The sequence below is a fragment of the Rhinolophus sinicus genome, chromosome 17 (assembly GCF_057876585.1).
Source record: "Rhinolophus sinicus isolate RSI-liver-muscle chromosome 17, RSI-T2T, whole genome shotgun sequence".
In the NCBI taxonomy this organism is placed as follows: domain Eukaryota; kingdom Metazoa; phylum Chordata; class Mammalia; order Chiroptera; family Rhinolophidae; genus Rhinolophus; species Rhinolophus sinicus.
The window spans coordinates 152,629,729-152,645,508 of record NC_142517.1 but is presented as its reverse complement, the minus strand read 5'-3'; the positions used below and the strand labels follow the sequence as shown (position 1 = coordinate 152,645,508).

Here is a 15,780-nt window from a genome sequence, read left to right as displayed (position 1 = left end):
ATGGCAAGATCATAGGAAAGACATTTTTTTTGGAGAGTCAGGTCTTTAAATGGATGTCAGTCACCTATACCTCCTTGTCAGGCCTAGCTCTCACTAATAACATTCTTCATCTATAAATCAATTCCAAAGAGGAAAAACGTGTTTTTTAATCTAAAAGATTTATTTTATACATCACAGATATCATGTATAGCCAACCGACAACCAAATCATTGTTCTTTCCTGAGTAAGATGAACGTGACAACCACTACACTATGGAAACAGATTCATTGCTCCTTCCTGAGTCCGCACCACTGATATTTGAAATCTCAGCAGTTAGTTCTCAGAGGCTGCATGCCTGGACCAGCAGTTTGAAAAAGATCTCCCTACCAACTCTTGGTGGCTCAAAGAAGGCTCTGGCTATTTAGATTTTATGTTCTTAAATACCAAAAGCAGATTTTCTAAATTAATTAATTAATAATAAAACGAGAAGAAGACAAAAAACACCCACATTCCTGTTTTTCACCGAGGCTGATGAACTTAGTCCAAATAACTCCAAAACTACAAAAAGAAGAGAAAAGCAAAAGAAAGAAAACTAGAAACAGCGATGTGAGGAGATAAAATACGAGTTTGGAATAAGTTCTTCTGTTTCCAAAATAATTTTTAGTGACTCTGGCTATGAAATGGAAGTATTAATGCCCCCCCCATCCCCCCAAAAAAGTATTTAGGTGATAAGGCAGGCTGGTGCTCTGAACACTGGACTTGAGACTCTTCAGCCAGGGTTCCTAAGCTCAGTGAAATCCAAGCTCTTAGCTGAGTGACTTTAGACAAGTTGCTTAATTTCTCTGTATCTGTTTTCTTAAAGTGGGGATAATGATAGTAATCAATCTCAAGGGGTTATTATGAAGGTAAAATGAGTTAATATAGGTGAAATTGCCTGGAACAGGACCTGGCTGAAGTAAATGCTAACTAGGTGTTAGGTATTATGATAACTGTTATTACTATTGTTACTACCACAGGCTCGTAGACTGGAAAGTCCAACAATCTAAAGGCAAAAGAATGGGCAGTATCCCTACTTTTTCACATTTTTAAAAACACCAGTATAAAATGCCAATATAATTTTGACTCGTGGTGTTGGATTTTTTGGCTGAAAATACACTCTTCACCAAACACGCTCTCTGCCTGTCTCACCCTCCCAAAGAAAAGTGTGTGCTCTGAGCCATCTTATTTATATAAATGGCTACAGAGTGATTAGATAAGCATTATAATTAAATGTCCTCATCCAGAAGTTTTTGCTTTTGTTTCAAGGCTAATGGAGGTGATCAATCTTCCTTACATGAGAAGAGCCTGCGGCTGTCTTCTGGAAAACATAATTTGATAGAACTCCCTTCAACATTATTACTAATTTTAGTCCCTGGGTTGCAGATGATCTCCTTTTGTCTTGGTAGTTATTATTAGTACCTTCCTGTGTGCACTGAGCAGTAATGGTTTCTGACTCATTTTTTTTTTTATTTGAAGTTTCTCTTTATGGACTAAATTAGCCCGAGTGCTGTGTAGCAAATGAGGTACTAATATAAGGCATACAATCAGAGAATGATGATCTATCTGTAGAAGCCAAACATGTCTTTCATGCTTATTCTTTTTTTCTATCTCAAAAGTATTTTGAAAGACCAAAATAATAAAATGATACTATAGAATGTTTGTAAAATAAAAAACAAAAAAGAAATTTTTCATAGTCTTTCCACCAGTTACTGTAATTTTTTGACATAGTTCTTTCAGTAGTTCTTACTGTGTATTTTCAATATATTAATGAGCATACAATGTTTTAATCTTTTTTATATAGCACCATAATGTAAGCATTTTCTATGTTGCTACATTACTCTTCATAACCATCATTTTTAACGGACCTACTCATACTTTACCTACTCATGCTTTACTGCTAAACATTGAATTTGTTTCTATTAAGATGAATGTTTAAATAATACCGTGTTAAGTCTTTTATGAATACACTTATTTCCATACTTTGGATTTTATTCTTAGGAGATATTTTCTAGGTAGTTATTCTTTCTAGGAAATCATATCAACATATACTATACCACATTATGAAGAAAATGGTTTTTCAAAAATATGCAAAATAACTGTAAAACACCACCATTAGTAGCTAAAAATATGAATACTCTCTCCAATAAATTCTTAATTTTTTCTCATCTGAACTTCATCTCCATTCATACATCAGTATCCTCTCCTTGGTCTCTAAATACATAACTCTAGAAGTATTTCTCACTCGCATGGCACTCTGTATCATATACTTGTATGTGATAGCACTTACGTCAACTATAATTATTTGTGTAGTATTTAATGTCTAACTCTTACAATACATAATATGCTCGATGGGGACAGAGCTCCCATCTATGTTGTCACTTTTACACTCAAGTGTCTGGTACACAGCAAGCAGTCTTGTTTGTTCATTTATTGATTTAACAGTTTAAAATTATTTTGTAGAGAGTACTAGCTCAGTGCTATGGGGGATACATAGAAATATAGGACAGTCTCTGCCTTTAAGGAATTGTTATAATAATAATAATCCTTTACTCTTATTTTAATTTTAGTAGTCATAGGAGAAAGTTCATGGGCTTTAAAACCAAATAGATCTGAGTTTGACCTCCATTTACCATTCATTGGCTATGTGACACTGGGCAAATTATTTGACTTGTTGGAGCCTCAGCTTGATCATCTGCAAAGCAGGGGTAATACTTGTTCCACAGGTTATTGTGAGGTTTAAATGAAGTAATGTATGCAGTTTTTGCTATAGCTCCTAGAAATTGAAAGACATTAAATAATTAGTTGTTGAATGAATGAATAAAGCCTTGCTAATTTTTGCTGCCCTTTCTTTTTTTTTTTTTTTTTCCAGTTCACTTTCTCCCCTTATAATTGTCTCAGGTAATAATCAGGACTTAAACAGTCCACAGCTAGGTTATTTCTCCTTGAGGCACTTCCTATCACCACCTTCTAATCTATCGTCACATAATTCTTCCTAAAGCTTTGTCATTATCCCCAATGGCCTTTTTACCAGATAAAACTTGTAAGTTTTAAGGCTCTCTGCCACTTGGTCCCAAGAATCCATTCTATCACCTGTTCTTGCAAAACTCGCAGATAGAATGAAGAGAGAAAAATGCCTAGATAGGCAATAATAATAAACTCAAGCGACAGATACAACAGAGATGGAGTAATAACTTAGGGTTTATTTCTTCTATGAAATCTTTCCAGCTTCCCAGGGTAGTTTGTTACTTCTTTCCTGGAACATCATACATATATCTGGTGTAAATACTACACCATGTAAATTATTTAACTATGCATTGCCTCTAGCTCCCTCCACATTTATTGATTCAAAATATTCTATGTGTAGCCACTATATATACAAAGCAAATTAATAATCACTGAGATTAGAGAGTAGAGACCACATCACATTCATTTTCATACTATCAGTGCCAACACAATACAAAGAAGATGATGGATGTTGAAGAAATGAGCCAAGTGAGTAAGAGAATGTATGAACAGGATGGCAAACCTACTTGTTATACCCTCAACATTTTGCTCTATTCTACCTTCGAGTTTTGTAGGTTCCTTTTTTCCTAAAATGGAAAATAAATTTGGTTACATGAGTACTGATTTGAAGAGCACCGTCTGGCCCTAACTAGCTCATTCTATAGCTTGTCATAGGACTTGAATTTCCCTCATAAAACTTATTGTTAGAAAGAAATTACAAAATAATGCAGGCACACAATGCCAGTTGAATATTTCAAAATATACAGAGAAAGCAAACATTCCTTTCTCAAAATATTTTCTGCTGTCCCCTAAGTACTGTAAATTTGGTAGGTATACTATTAGATCTCTTATTCTCTGTGTATTTCCCGTATACTTCCTATGTATCTTGCAGGGTTAGGACATTGTCTCTACAAGGCTGCTCTCAGGGGCTTACCCAAGGCCTCTAACTAGGATAAAGGTGTAGATTTCTATCCCAATCTTTTTAACCAAGTTACTATAAGCTTCTTAAAATTACAAGATAAAGTGGTGCTCCAATGAGATGCAGCAAAACTCAACTCTAGTCAAGATTTTTTCCTTTACTTGTTACATACCTGTTAATGGGAAATTGTTATAACCAAAATAAGCACTTTTATGCTAATAAGCTCTAAAATAAAATCCATTTTACCTAGTAAGCATAATATTATTCTGATATTTGTTTTAAATTCCTCTGTTTTTATATCTATTTCCTGTTAGTAATTCAAAACAGCTTGAAGATAATATCTAAGAGACTTAAACAAAACAATAATTTATCTAAACTCTCCTATATTCTAAATATTAATCATAAAAATTACTCTGGGCAAATCAATGGCCTAGAATTTAGTACATTGTCAAAAGTGTCCAACTAAGTGTTAGATGTCTTAGATGTTAGCCCAAGTTCTCCCATATGGGCAAGCTATAAATCTTTCTGAGCCTCAGTTTATTTTTCAACTCTAAGTAAAGGTGATAGTCATTCATTTATGCAACAAATAGTCATTGAACATCTATTTTGTACCAGGAACTGATCTGCACCCTGGGAAGCAGTGATCAAAGCAGATTAAATCCCCTCCCCTTATGAACCATTTACTCTAGAAGGGTAACAGATAATAAATTAACTGATAGGTAGAGGTACCACTGAACATAAGCACGATGCTCGGTGCTGGTGCAGGTGCAGAGCACAGGAACACTCATTCACTGCTGGTGTGAATGTGAAATGGTACAAGCACGTTGGCCGTTTCTCATAAAGTTAAAATATACACTTGACACATAACCAAGCAATCCTGTTTCTAGGTATTTACCCAAGAGAACATGGAAACAGTCTAAATAAAGACCAGCACATGCAGGTCTTTATTTAGCGCCAAAGTAGAAACAACCCACATCTACCAATCTGTGATTGGACAGACAATTTGTGGTACATCCATACCATGGAATACTATACAGCATAAAAAAGGAACAAATGGATACATGCAGCAAAATGAGTAAATCTCAAAAGCAAAATGATAAATGAAAGAAGCCAGGCACAAAAGGCTACATACTCTATAATTCCACTCATGTGAAATTCTAAAAAAGGCAAAACTTTTGAGACAGAAATCATAGTAGTGATCGTCAGAGGTTAAGGTTGGAGTGAGAGACGGACTACAAAGGGGCATTAGGAAATGTGTTGGGAACCATTCCATATTTCAGTGATGTTATTCATTTGTCAAAACTCATTTAAGTGTACACTTGAAAGGGGGTATACTTAAAAGGGGTATATTTTGTTGTATGTAAATGACACTTCAATACATCTTACTTTAAAAAGGATAAATTATGTAATATTTTAGATAGGAAAGGGAGAGAGAGAGAAGGAGTTGAAATTTTAGATAGACATTTTAGATAGAATCACTTCAAGTAGATGCTTTTGAAAGAAATAAAGGAATAAGCCACATGGATACCTGGAGAAGGGCCTTCCAGGAGAAAAGAATAGCATGTGTGGAGGCTGAGAGGCAGAATCATGACGAGTGTGTTTAAGGAAGAGCGAGGACATCAGGGTGGTAGAGCAGAGGGCTGAAGTAGGGGGAGAGACAGGAGAGGCACTGGGAAACAGATCACCTCACACCTTGAAGGTAACTGGTCAGCCATCAGTGGGCTTTGAGAAGCAGCGTGACAAGATCTGACTTGGGTTTTAAGAGAGTAATTTTGGCTGCTTCATAGAGAACAGTCTGTGGGAGAGCAAGTATAAAATCAAGGACAGTAGTTGGAAGGTGACTCTAATTATCTAGACAAGGAATTATGGCAGTAGAGAGGGCGGTAAGTAGTGCTTAAATTCTATATAGAGAGCCATTAGATTTGTTGTGAAGTCTGGGTGTATGAGAGAGTAGTCAAGAATAAATCCATGTTTGTTTGTTTTTTTTTCATCTGAACAGCTGGAAGGATGGGATTGCCATTAACAGGGGGAAAGACTTGAGAGAATTTGCTCTTACAATTCCAAACATAAATAGGACTAAACGAAAAGCATTTGCTCAGTGTATTATTGGCTAGGGCTGCTATGCCAAAATGCCACAGACTGGGTGGCTTAAACAACAGAAATTTATTTTGTCATAGTCTGAAGGCTGGAAGTCTGAGGTCAAAGTGCAGATGGGGTTGATTTCCGGAGGCCTCTCCTAGGCTTGTAGATGGCCACTCTCTCGTGTCCTCACAAGGTCCTTTCAATGTGTGTGCATATCCTGCTGTCTCTGTACGAGTCCAAATTTCTACTTCTTACAAGGATACCAGTCAGATTGTATTAGGACCCACCCATATGACCCCATTTAACCATAGTCACCTCTTTAAAGGCCTTATCTCCAAATATAATCACATTCCGAGGTACACTGAGGAGTACGGCTTATACATACAAATGTTGGGGGAATACAATCCAACCCATAGCACCATGTGATATGACTTCACAGTGAATAGGGCAATCCCTCCTATCCCTAAAATCTGCTTTTATAATTGGGAAAAAAAAAACTCTACCATGGGTACTCCATTCTTTTAAATATCAAAATGAAAAATTTTTGGAAGAAGTAAAATTAGCCTCCTAGTAACAATCTTTAAGGAAAGTTCTGATAGACTGTGAAGACACAAGGTACCTATGTAATGAAGAGATGAGCAACACTGTGGAGTGAGTAGAAGCAGCAGAACTGGCCTGGACACAAACTTCACTGAGACTAGCAATGAGCACTCATTTATAGAACATATTTTGTTGCCTTTCACATGATATTTGAACAGTCTTGCAGAGAGACTATTTATAAATACAGGTTTTTTTGAATGGTATATAAAAATTGAACAGCGTACATACTTCTTCATTTGATGTTTCCCTGTTTGTTAAATAATAAACATAAAGTGCATAAGCTGAACACCTTATATTATCAAGAATTGAATTAATAAATAGAAAATATGCTAACTGAATTTAGCTAGCTCTGTAAATATCTAGTAGACATAATGTTCGGAGTCATTAACATATTAATTTCCATAGCTAAAGAGAAGTATTTCTTCCTCCAAAATAAGCTATTAACAATGTCCTTAAGCATTCATTTAGCATAATTAATACTATAAAATATGTAGCAGTGACACTTAAAATATCCAACAATGAATGATGTAGAAACATTTTACATGAATGAGAATAATTTGCTCAAAATTTCCCAATAGGAATAGCAGATATCCTGAGTACAACGATCAAATCATATACAAAGTGCCAACAATGACATTATACTAATCTCATAAAGAATTTATGGCAATGTACCCAACAGGTCATATAAAATAGAATGGTAGAATGAGATCATGCCATCTAATAGAGCATAACATTGAGAAAAGTGGGCTCTATTCCTTGTTGCACTTTGTTTGATTATTGGTAAGTCATAAGTATTTAACTTGTTATATAAAATAGATCTTACCTGCTCCATAGGATTTCAGTAAATACAAAGTGATATATTTTAAAAGATTTTTAAAGAAAAAAATGTTACTTTCTCTGGAATCAGAACCTTAGTTTCAAAAATTAAAACTTTAGTGAACTTATTTTAATTGATATTTAGAAACTAAAATTGCTAGATAGTTGCTAGAGCAATAGTTCACAGCTTTTTACAGCTATGTATTTCTATCTGTTCTGTCAAATAGCTATGCTTTTATTATTCATTATCTTTTTCATTTACAATGGGTTTACAGGATATAAAAATCCAGTGGAATATTTGGAAGAATATTTTATTATGAATACTTAATTTAAAAAATCCCATTGCCTATTTAAGCTTTGTCTGCTTTTCTGTAATTATATGTGTATCAGTGATTGAGAAACAGTGTTTTAAAGACATTTTTAAATTCCAGGTATTGGAAAAAATATTAAGAAGCTAGATGACCTCACCGATGACAGCAAAATTATGCTCCAATGTGTCTCAGAAAGGCAAAGATGAGGGATACCATTTTTTCAGTTTCACATACCAACATCTGTGTATTAAACATTTACTGGGAAATATGGGCAAAATAATTCCTGCATTTATAATTGAAAAAACAATTATATTGTAGGTGCTTCATTCTTTTAGATATCAAAATAAAACTTTTGGGAAGAAATAAAATTAGCCTTCTACTAATCATTCTCTCTGAGAATGGTAATCACATCTCAAGAAAATGAAATACTGTGTATTTGATATGTAGCCACAAGACTTGTGGTCATTCAATGCATCTTAGAGAAGAAATCACCAACTCCTGCTTAGCACTCTTCCACTAATATTGGATGTCCATGTAAATGTCTGCCCTTTCATAGCAATTGGACAAGAAAGTATGAAAGATAATTCTACTTAAGGTTTGCAAATCTGTAGTTATAGGGAAGGAAAATAGTAGCTAAAGGTGGATCTGAGAAATAACATTGAAAGACACCGAACAAAGGGCTACTGGTATCTACCCACCCCTGGCTCTCTGGAGGCAGAAAGATGAAGAGACATTAATCTTGTACACGAAAGGCTCATAATCCATTTGGGACAGTGAGAATAAGACAGATAAATAATAAACTTATCCTGGATACTACTGCTACTGGAGATAAGACTTTATCATTAAAGTCAGAATTTAGTCCAAAAGCAGAAAGGGAAAACAAAGATAGCTAGTGTTTGTACTAAGAATCAACAATGAGAGGGGTTACTGGAAGTTTATTTACTGAATAATCATTTATGGAGTGCCTACTATTATATCTTTTGATTCTAAGATGTCAGATAATCCACTTTTTTAATATCAGCTTTTTAAAGGAGAAAAATCCTATGACAAATGTGCATAATCAGTTGTAAGAAGGATTTTCAGAGATGGAAAAGTGAACAAACATGTTCATTTTATGATATGTGCCAAGCACTTCGCAAGTACAGGGGGTACAAAAGTGTGTCTGCCTAATGGTCATCAACCTAGCATTATGAAGATTAATCTGGTAGAGTTACACATACATTACACAAATAAATATATACATATAGAATTATAAAGTTACATTGCAAGCAATTCTGGATAAATTTAGACAAGTGCATACGCAGTAAAAACTGATTTTTTAAAAAGCTGAAACTCAGGGGTTTCTCTAAATGTGAGTTTTATTCTTTATATTTTGACTAGTGACTGCTGAAACGTCAATGAGCTATGACAATTTCCCTTTCGTCTTCTTTCTCCCCACATCTCTGATCACCTTTTGGAGTTGTAGTCCTGCTGCTCTTCGTGCTTCTAGATGACTTCCCCACCACGTTGGCACCCTGTCTCAATTTTCAGTCAGAACTGGTTTTACGAATCCAGTTTGCATATTTTTATCCCACATTAAGATTCTCATAACATCTCAAGTTTATGCAAAACTTCTAGTGGAAATCTTTAAGAGTACTTTCAAAAATACTGTAAAAGAACACTTTTTACTTGTCTTTACTTGTCAATCAAGATCAATCAGGTGATGTCAATTATTTTACAAAATGTTCAGTTAATACATATGCAGTAAGTATTACTCTATTCTATATCATTACGATGGGACTATGAGGGATAAAATTGTTACATGTTCTCTACTTTAAAGGAGGTTCAAATCTAGTAGAGGAGCTGAGAAAAACAGTATTCTTCTGTGAGTGTAAAGTCAGTCAGTTAATAACATTTATCCAGAACAGATCACTGTCCTGGGCTATGTAGAGTTCTGGGGGTTGGGAAAGAGAGAGAGAGAGAGAGAGAGAGACAGAGACAGAGAGACAGAGAGACAGAGAGACAGAGAGACAGAGAGACAGAGAGAGACAGAGACAGAGAGAGACAGAGAGAGACAGAGAGAGAGAGAGAGAGAGAGAAACTTTCCGGTAAACTAGTAGTGAGATCACACTTTCTGACAGCTTGGTACTTGCTGTATATTATTAAATTTCTGTCTGCTAATATATTGGAAACTAGAGTAATAGACCCTACTCCGTACTTTGACCCAATCAACTGCAAAAAGTTAATACAACACTAATCTTTCTTTAGCTAGCCATCTTTGAGAGCTTTAGATTATTACAATATATTGAAGGAACATTTCATCTTACATAAGCAGAATGCTTTATTCTATTTTTACCATTTCTTAAAATCAAAGCAACCTAGAAAAAGTTATTTCCACAAACTCATTACTTATTGCTAACTTGACAAATTCAGCTTGATCATCTGGTGTAAAGTATGTATTTTTGAAACTAAATTGATTATCTTGACACTTGCTCTTGGCACAATGAAAAGAAAGCTTATAGCTTCAAATATAAGGTCTACATATTACCACATTATAAGATTAGGAAAGTGTTAAAGAAATCAAAGGCATTTTGTTATGCAGTTTGTAAAACTATGAATTTAAGGAAATCTGAATATAGGAGGCACAAGTATGAACAATATCTGAAATGTAGATCCTAAATATGATGCCTCTTTTCTAGCATCTTACACCTAAGCAAAATATGTAGGAGCATAGTCACGTTAAGCTTGCAAAGCATCCTCGCTTTGACATTTTCTAAGAATTTGTCTCATAAAAGCTGTGAAATCATAAGGCCAGCAACATCAGTATAAAACTTTAGGTGAGCATCAGTATAATGACATTTAAAACTGATTAGGTCACAGTGACAAGTACAAGAAAACCATCAAAAGTGTCATATGAACTTTGTGAAACAAAATGTTTTGTGCAAAAGTGTGAAATTATACAATACATTCAAGTAGCCATCATTGTTAGCAATAACTTTTATTGATTTTCTTTAATGCACGACTAAAAGTATGCTAATAAATATATGCTTTATATGCATAACAAAAAAGATTTGTTTTGCTTTTCCAAAGAGCAAATAATGGCAATGCCTGATTAGATTCTCGCACACAATGTGAGGGTATAGGAAACTGGGGACTCATTCTGTGGAAATTAAACACAAGGCAGGGTAGTAACCACATTTCCCAGGGAGGCTGTTATTCTCCATGTTTCTCTTACACCCATTTCAGGGCCATAAGACACTAAAACCTCACTACACATCAGTGTGAACCAGTCTTTCCATCCCTCCTACTTCCCTCTTTTTGGTTGAAAAGGGCTCTTGGGCAATGGAACACACATTCCTGCTCTGCCTTCAAATAATAAGGTTTCAGATGCACACCCTGAGATAAAGCGTAACTTTAACTTAACCCAGTAGGGATTTGGGGAAAGAAAAAAAAAATTGGAAACATTAAGAAAGTCAGTACCTATGCCATTCTCCTCTTGATCACCGTGACAGGCAGGAATCATGAACAAATCAAGCTATTTTTGTTCTCAAATTATCCTCTGAGCATTTGTCTTACCAAACCCCACAATTTGTCTTGATCCCATCACATTTTGAGTCCTAGATGGTCCAATTCCATGTATATCCACTCTGTCTCCATTATCTCTAATCCCTCTCTTTCATCTGTCTCTCTGCCCTTTTTAAACACACATAACTCTTTTTTATCATAAATTACCATTCTTGTGATCTCTTTGCCCTCTCTAGCAGGCACTGTTTTTCACTTTCTCTGACACTGAAGTGGCCTAAACATATTTTCTCTATTTCTTTACAGCCCACTCCCTTCTTAATTTTTTGCAAACTGGTTTCTAGTCCTGCCTCCCCTCCCTACCCAAATACTGTTCCTTAAAGTTAAAAACAATCTCTTTTCCTTATGCTGTTTGATCTCCCTACCAGATCTCTTTAAAGATTTCTTGGCATAATCTTGTCCCTTGCCATGTACAGCCTGATATTATTCATTTTGTTCTCCTTTTCTGATGCCTCTTTCTTATTTTTTATCTATTGGTTACACCATTTTCATTCTTCTACCTTCAAGCTGTGACCATTACCTAGGGCTCAGTCCTTGCTTCTCTGATCTTTTTTCTTTCTCACCTAGAGGGTTTTGAACTGTGTTCCTCGGTTTGAAGTACCTAAAAAGCTGCCACTGAGGGTTCAGAGAACAGCTGGAAGGATGGACAGCTGGTGCCTACCCACCACTTCAAACAGAATAATTCCACTTTTACCTGTTTTTCTTGTTCCATAGTGTTTCTTTTGGAGAGCTTATTGGTATTCATCAGTGTACTGAAAATTACGTTACATTAAAGTCATCAAACCTGAGTCTAATTTCTTATTTATCACTATCTATATGAGTTTGTACCAATATTTCAAAGCATTAATGAATTTCTTGCATCCAGGCCTATGCCATTCCCTCCATCTGAACCCCTCTCCTACCCTATTTCTCACACCTTCCTAACTCCTACTGGCTTTTTGGTATTCCTCCAGGAAGTCTTCTCTGAACCCCAAATCTGGGTTAGGTGCTTTTCTGATGTGGTACCATGGCATTCTGTGCCAATCCCTCAACAGAGCACTTGTTTCACTGCATTGTCTGTTTGTCTCCATTCCCTATTAAACAGAAAGCTCACTGAGAACAGAATGTCATTTGCGATTACCCTAGCACCTAGCACAGTGTCTAGCATGCAGTAGGTTTGAAAATCCAAGAAGAGATAAGTATAAATCCCACCAAGGATATCCAAATTAGGGGACACTGCTCATTTTTCAACGGAAGATAAGTGAAAAGGCAAGTATCACCGTCGTCCATCATTCTAATCAAACTGCTCTTCCATCTGCCTGCTTTCTGAGTGTCCCTGATACCTCCTTCAACCCCTTCTCAGCCCTCTTCACAATGTCCTCACTATTTGCTTTTATTGGGAAAGTTATTTTATGTTTCCACTCTGATTTTGCTTGTCCAAAAACAGAGGTGTACTGTTTAAAGCTATCTCTAAAGAGCAAAAAAAAAGCAAGTACTAAAAATCATGTTATTTTCAATACTGCATCATTACATCAAACTGAACACAATTATAACATTGCACTATTTTGGTCTAATTTCAATAATTTCAACCTCTAATGAAAAAAGATAAATCTTCAAAGGATTCGAGACCATATCTGAGCAGCTTATAAGAGCACTGGTGTTTGATACAGAGGTTAGACCTGCCTCATAAAGAACATATGGCTACAAATATTTGCTGTATAAAAATGTACAGATAAGTGCAACAACAAAAAAAAAAACCTAATATTAAATCAAAGAAAGGAGTAATGGAATGTTCTCTGCAAACACAGCCTTAGAGAAATTCCAAACCTCTGGCATACTGAAACTAGAAAGAGCAGTAAGTCCAATCCATCATCAGTCCTAAAGTGTATGTCAGCTTCAACAGGCAGTATCTGAGTACTTCCATCAGAAATGTCGTAAGTTCCAAAGGCAAGATTACACTTCAATTCAGTGATTTTTGTTTACGTTTTTAACATATTTTCAAACATCAAGCTAACACAATTTAGGCTCAATGAGTCCTTTTCCCTCATTGCTCTAAACCTGAAATCTTTTATTTTCACTATGTTTCTTTTTGTATTATCGTAAATTGAAAAGACTCTAAAGGAAGACCACAATCATATATATTTTGCAAAAACAAAACCTCTGTAGAGTAAAATTGATCTTGGTTCACTGTCTACTTAATAGGGAAATCCTGACAAACAACTCCAAAAAAGACATTCTTGGCAGTGTTGTTATATTGAGAACTCAAGTATCAGAAGAGTGGCTGATTAGATTACTTTTAAAATCCTGTTCAACTCTGAGAGTCTAGGATTTAGGTCATGAATCAATTTAAGGCACTTTATCTGCTGAGTAAGTTCCTCATATTTCTTATAACAATAGCAATATTTGTAAAAAGAAAGGCCCCACAGCCAACAGGGGAAATGGTACTTACGAGTATTGTGTCAGCAGTTCCAAATCATTATGCATGTTGATTGGATATGCTTCACTGAGTTCAAACAACTTCTCTAGGGCTTCATAAATGAAAATGATGCAAATAAGAGAAGCAAAAGCTTCTTCAGTAAACCGAGTGATATAGCAGACAAGGGAGCTTGCATCAGTGGCCACAAGTATGATACACAGGGTTGCAGTCCAAAGTCCAATACTAGCCCTTAAAGATAGGTATGACAGCCCATATTCTCTAGGAGCAGAAAAAGAACAGGAAAAAGAAGGTCATTTAACAGCTTGCCACCATTTTAAACAGATGGAAATAAGTCTCATTCAGGAAGTGAAAGTAAATAAGCTTCACATCTCATGAGGACCTAAACTCAAGACTTTGTCTAAAGGGAACGTCTAAGGGGATTAAAGTAAAGGGGGTTCTCAGTGTTGAGAACTGAATATAATTTTTTTACAAATATTATAAAACATTACATACAAATCTTTTACTTTTCCTCTATTTCCATGGCGAGACAAAAATGGCACACTGGATCAAATCATCCATTTCCACCTCTCCCAGCAGACCTCCAAATGTGATGTTAGAAGAAGAATAAATACAGGAGAGAAATAGAAAGGAGCTAAGGGCCAAAAGTCTGTAACACTTACTTGCAAAATTTAAACAAAATCTTTTCAAACACCAAAACTGGTCCTGTACTGCCTAATATGGTAAGAGGCTGTCCACCAAACAGAGAATAGGCTATCCCAGTCATAGATGCTCCAAAGAGAGATTCGATTGCACTCTGTGTAGAGATACAAATGATTCCATTAGCTAAACTGTACAGGCAGCCATAATAACTAGGGAGAAAATGTTTAAAATCCATGGGTATATTCTTTTTTCCTTTGCTATGTAAAGCCTAGCAACCTTGGACAAGATGTGGGATAGGAGGATAAAAATAGGGGCAGGCATTCAGCAGAAAATAAACCATAGTGAATGGGGATGTGTCCTCTCCACTTTCCTTACCTCACGTTTCTTTTGCTTACTTACAGTTTACATATATTCCCGAGAAGTTGTATGGACATAAGCATGGCCTACAGAAATGGGAAATGGAGCTCTTGTGAGGTAAGAACAAAGCCTAAGTGAGCCTAGGCCTGGGGGCCAGGGAGGAGCTCAGAAGCTTGTGTGAGACTCAGAACTATTTGTTCTGAGATATTCCACTCCCAGATTACCAGTTCCACTACCCATCCAGGAAATTCATATGAAGTTATCTGCTAGACCATACATCAAATCTCTCCTCATAAAGGAATCCAAAACAAAATTCTCACTTATCTAACTATGAATCTTAAAGACTGATGAAGTTCAAAGTTCAGAGGAAAGCATAATACATACTATACGACCTTCGGTTGCTTCTCCCAGCAGTCCTCCAAATGTGATGACAGGAGACATACACGCGCAGTAGAGAAATAGAAAAGATGCTAAGCACTGCAGGCTGAGAGCATCTCTGAAGTCACTCCAGAAGTATGGAGCTTTTCTTTTGATATCTAAAATAAGTCCCCCAAAAATCCTAAGACAGGGGGAAAACACAACAGTGAAATCCAAATATAAAAACATATAAATCAAAATGCTCATTTGCTTTGTTGCCAGGTCACAGCATACGTTTTCCATCAGTAGAGATGAGACCCAAGAATCAACCTGCTATGTTGTATTATCATGATCTACAAGGATGACTTCGCACCACTATGTTTCCTCAATTCCTAACCAGATATTGTGTCACCAACCAAAAAAACAAACAAAACAAAACAAACAAACAAAAATCCAAGGTTCTCTCAAACAAGGTTCAGAGTTGTTCATTAATCAAATTTCAAATAATGAAATTTAGAATTACTCTATTTTCTGTGCCATTTCTGTATCAAACTAGTACTAAACTCAGGCCTACTACCCCTCCATTGTTAGCAATATTTTCGAATTGTTTACATTTTACTTAGTGTAGCAGAAAGTGAAGAAAGGGTAAACTGGCTTTGTATACTCCAATAGTGAACGTCACCCTGGAGAGAAAAAGCAGT

The 15,780-nt window shown here is 35.8% G+C and overlaps 1 protein-coding gene across 16 annotated transcripts in view; it reads right to left on the bottom strand.

Moving 5' to 3' along the window:
• The window catches only part of SLC4A10 (solute carrier family 4 member 10), a 256,810-nt gene that overhangs the window by 54,233 nt on the left and 186,797 nt on the right, over positions 1-15,780 (bottom strand). For all 16 annotated transcript variants that reach the window (XM_074337110.2, XM_019727291.3, XM_019727287.3 and 13 more), the window contains 3 exons: positions 15,107-15,281; positions 14,386-14,519; positions 13,739-13,984 (listed from right to left, as the gene is read on the bottom strand). In XM_074337110.2, the coding sequence (XP_074193211.2) occupies positions 13,739-13,984; positions 14,386-14,519; positions 15,107-15,281 (555 nt within the window). The remainder of the gene's footprint in view (positions 1-13,738; positions 13,985-14,385; positions 14,520-15,106; positions 15,282-15,780) is intronic.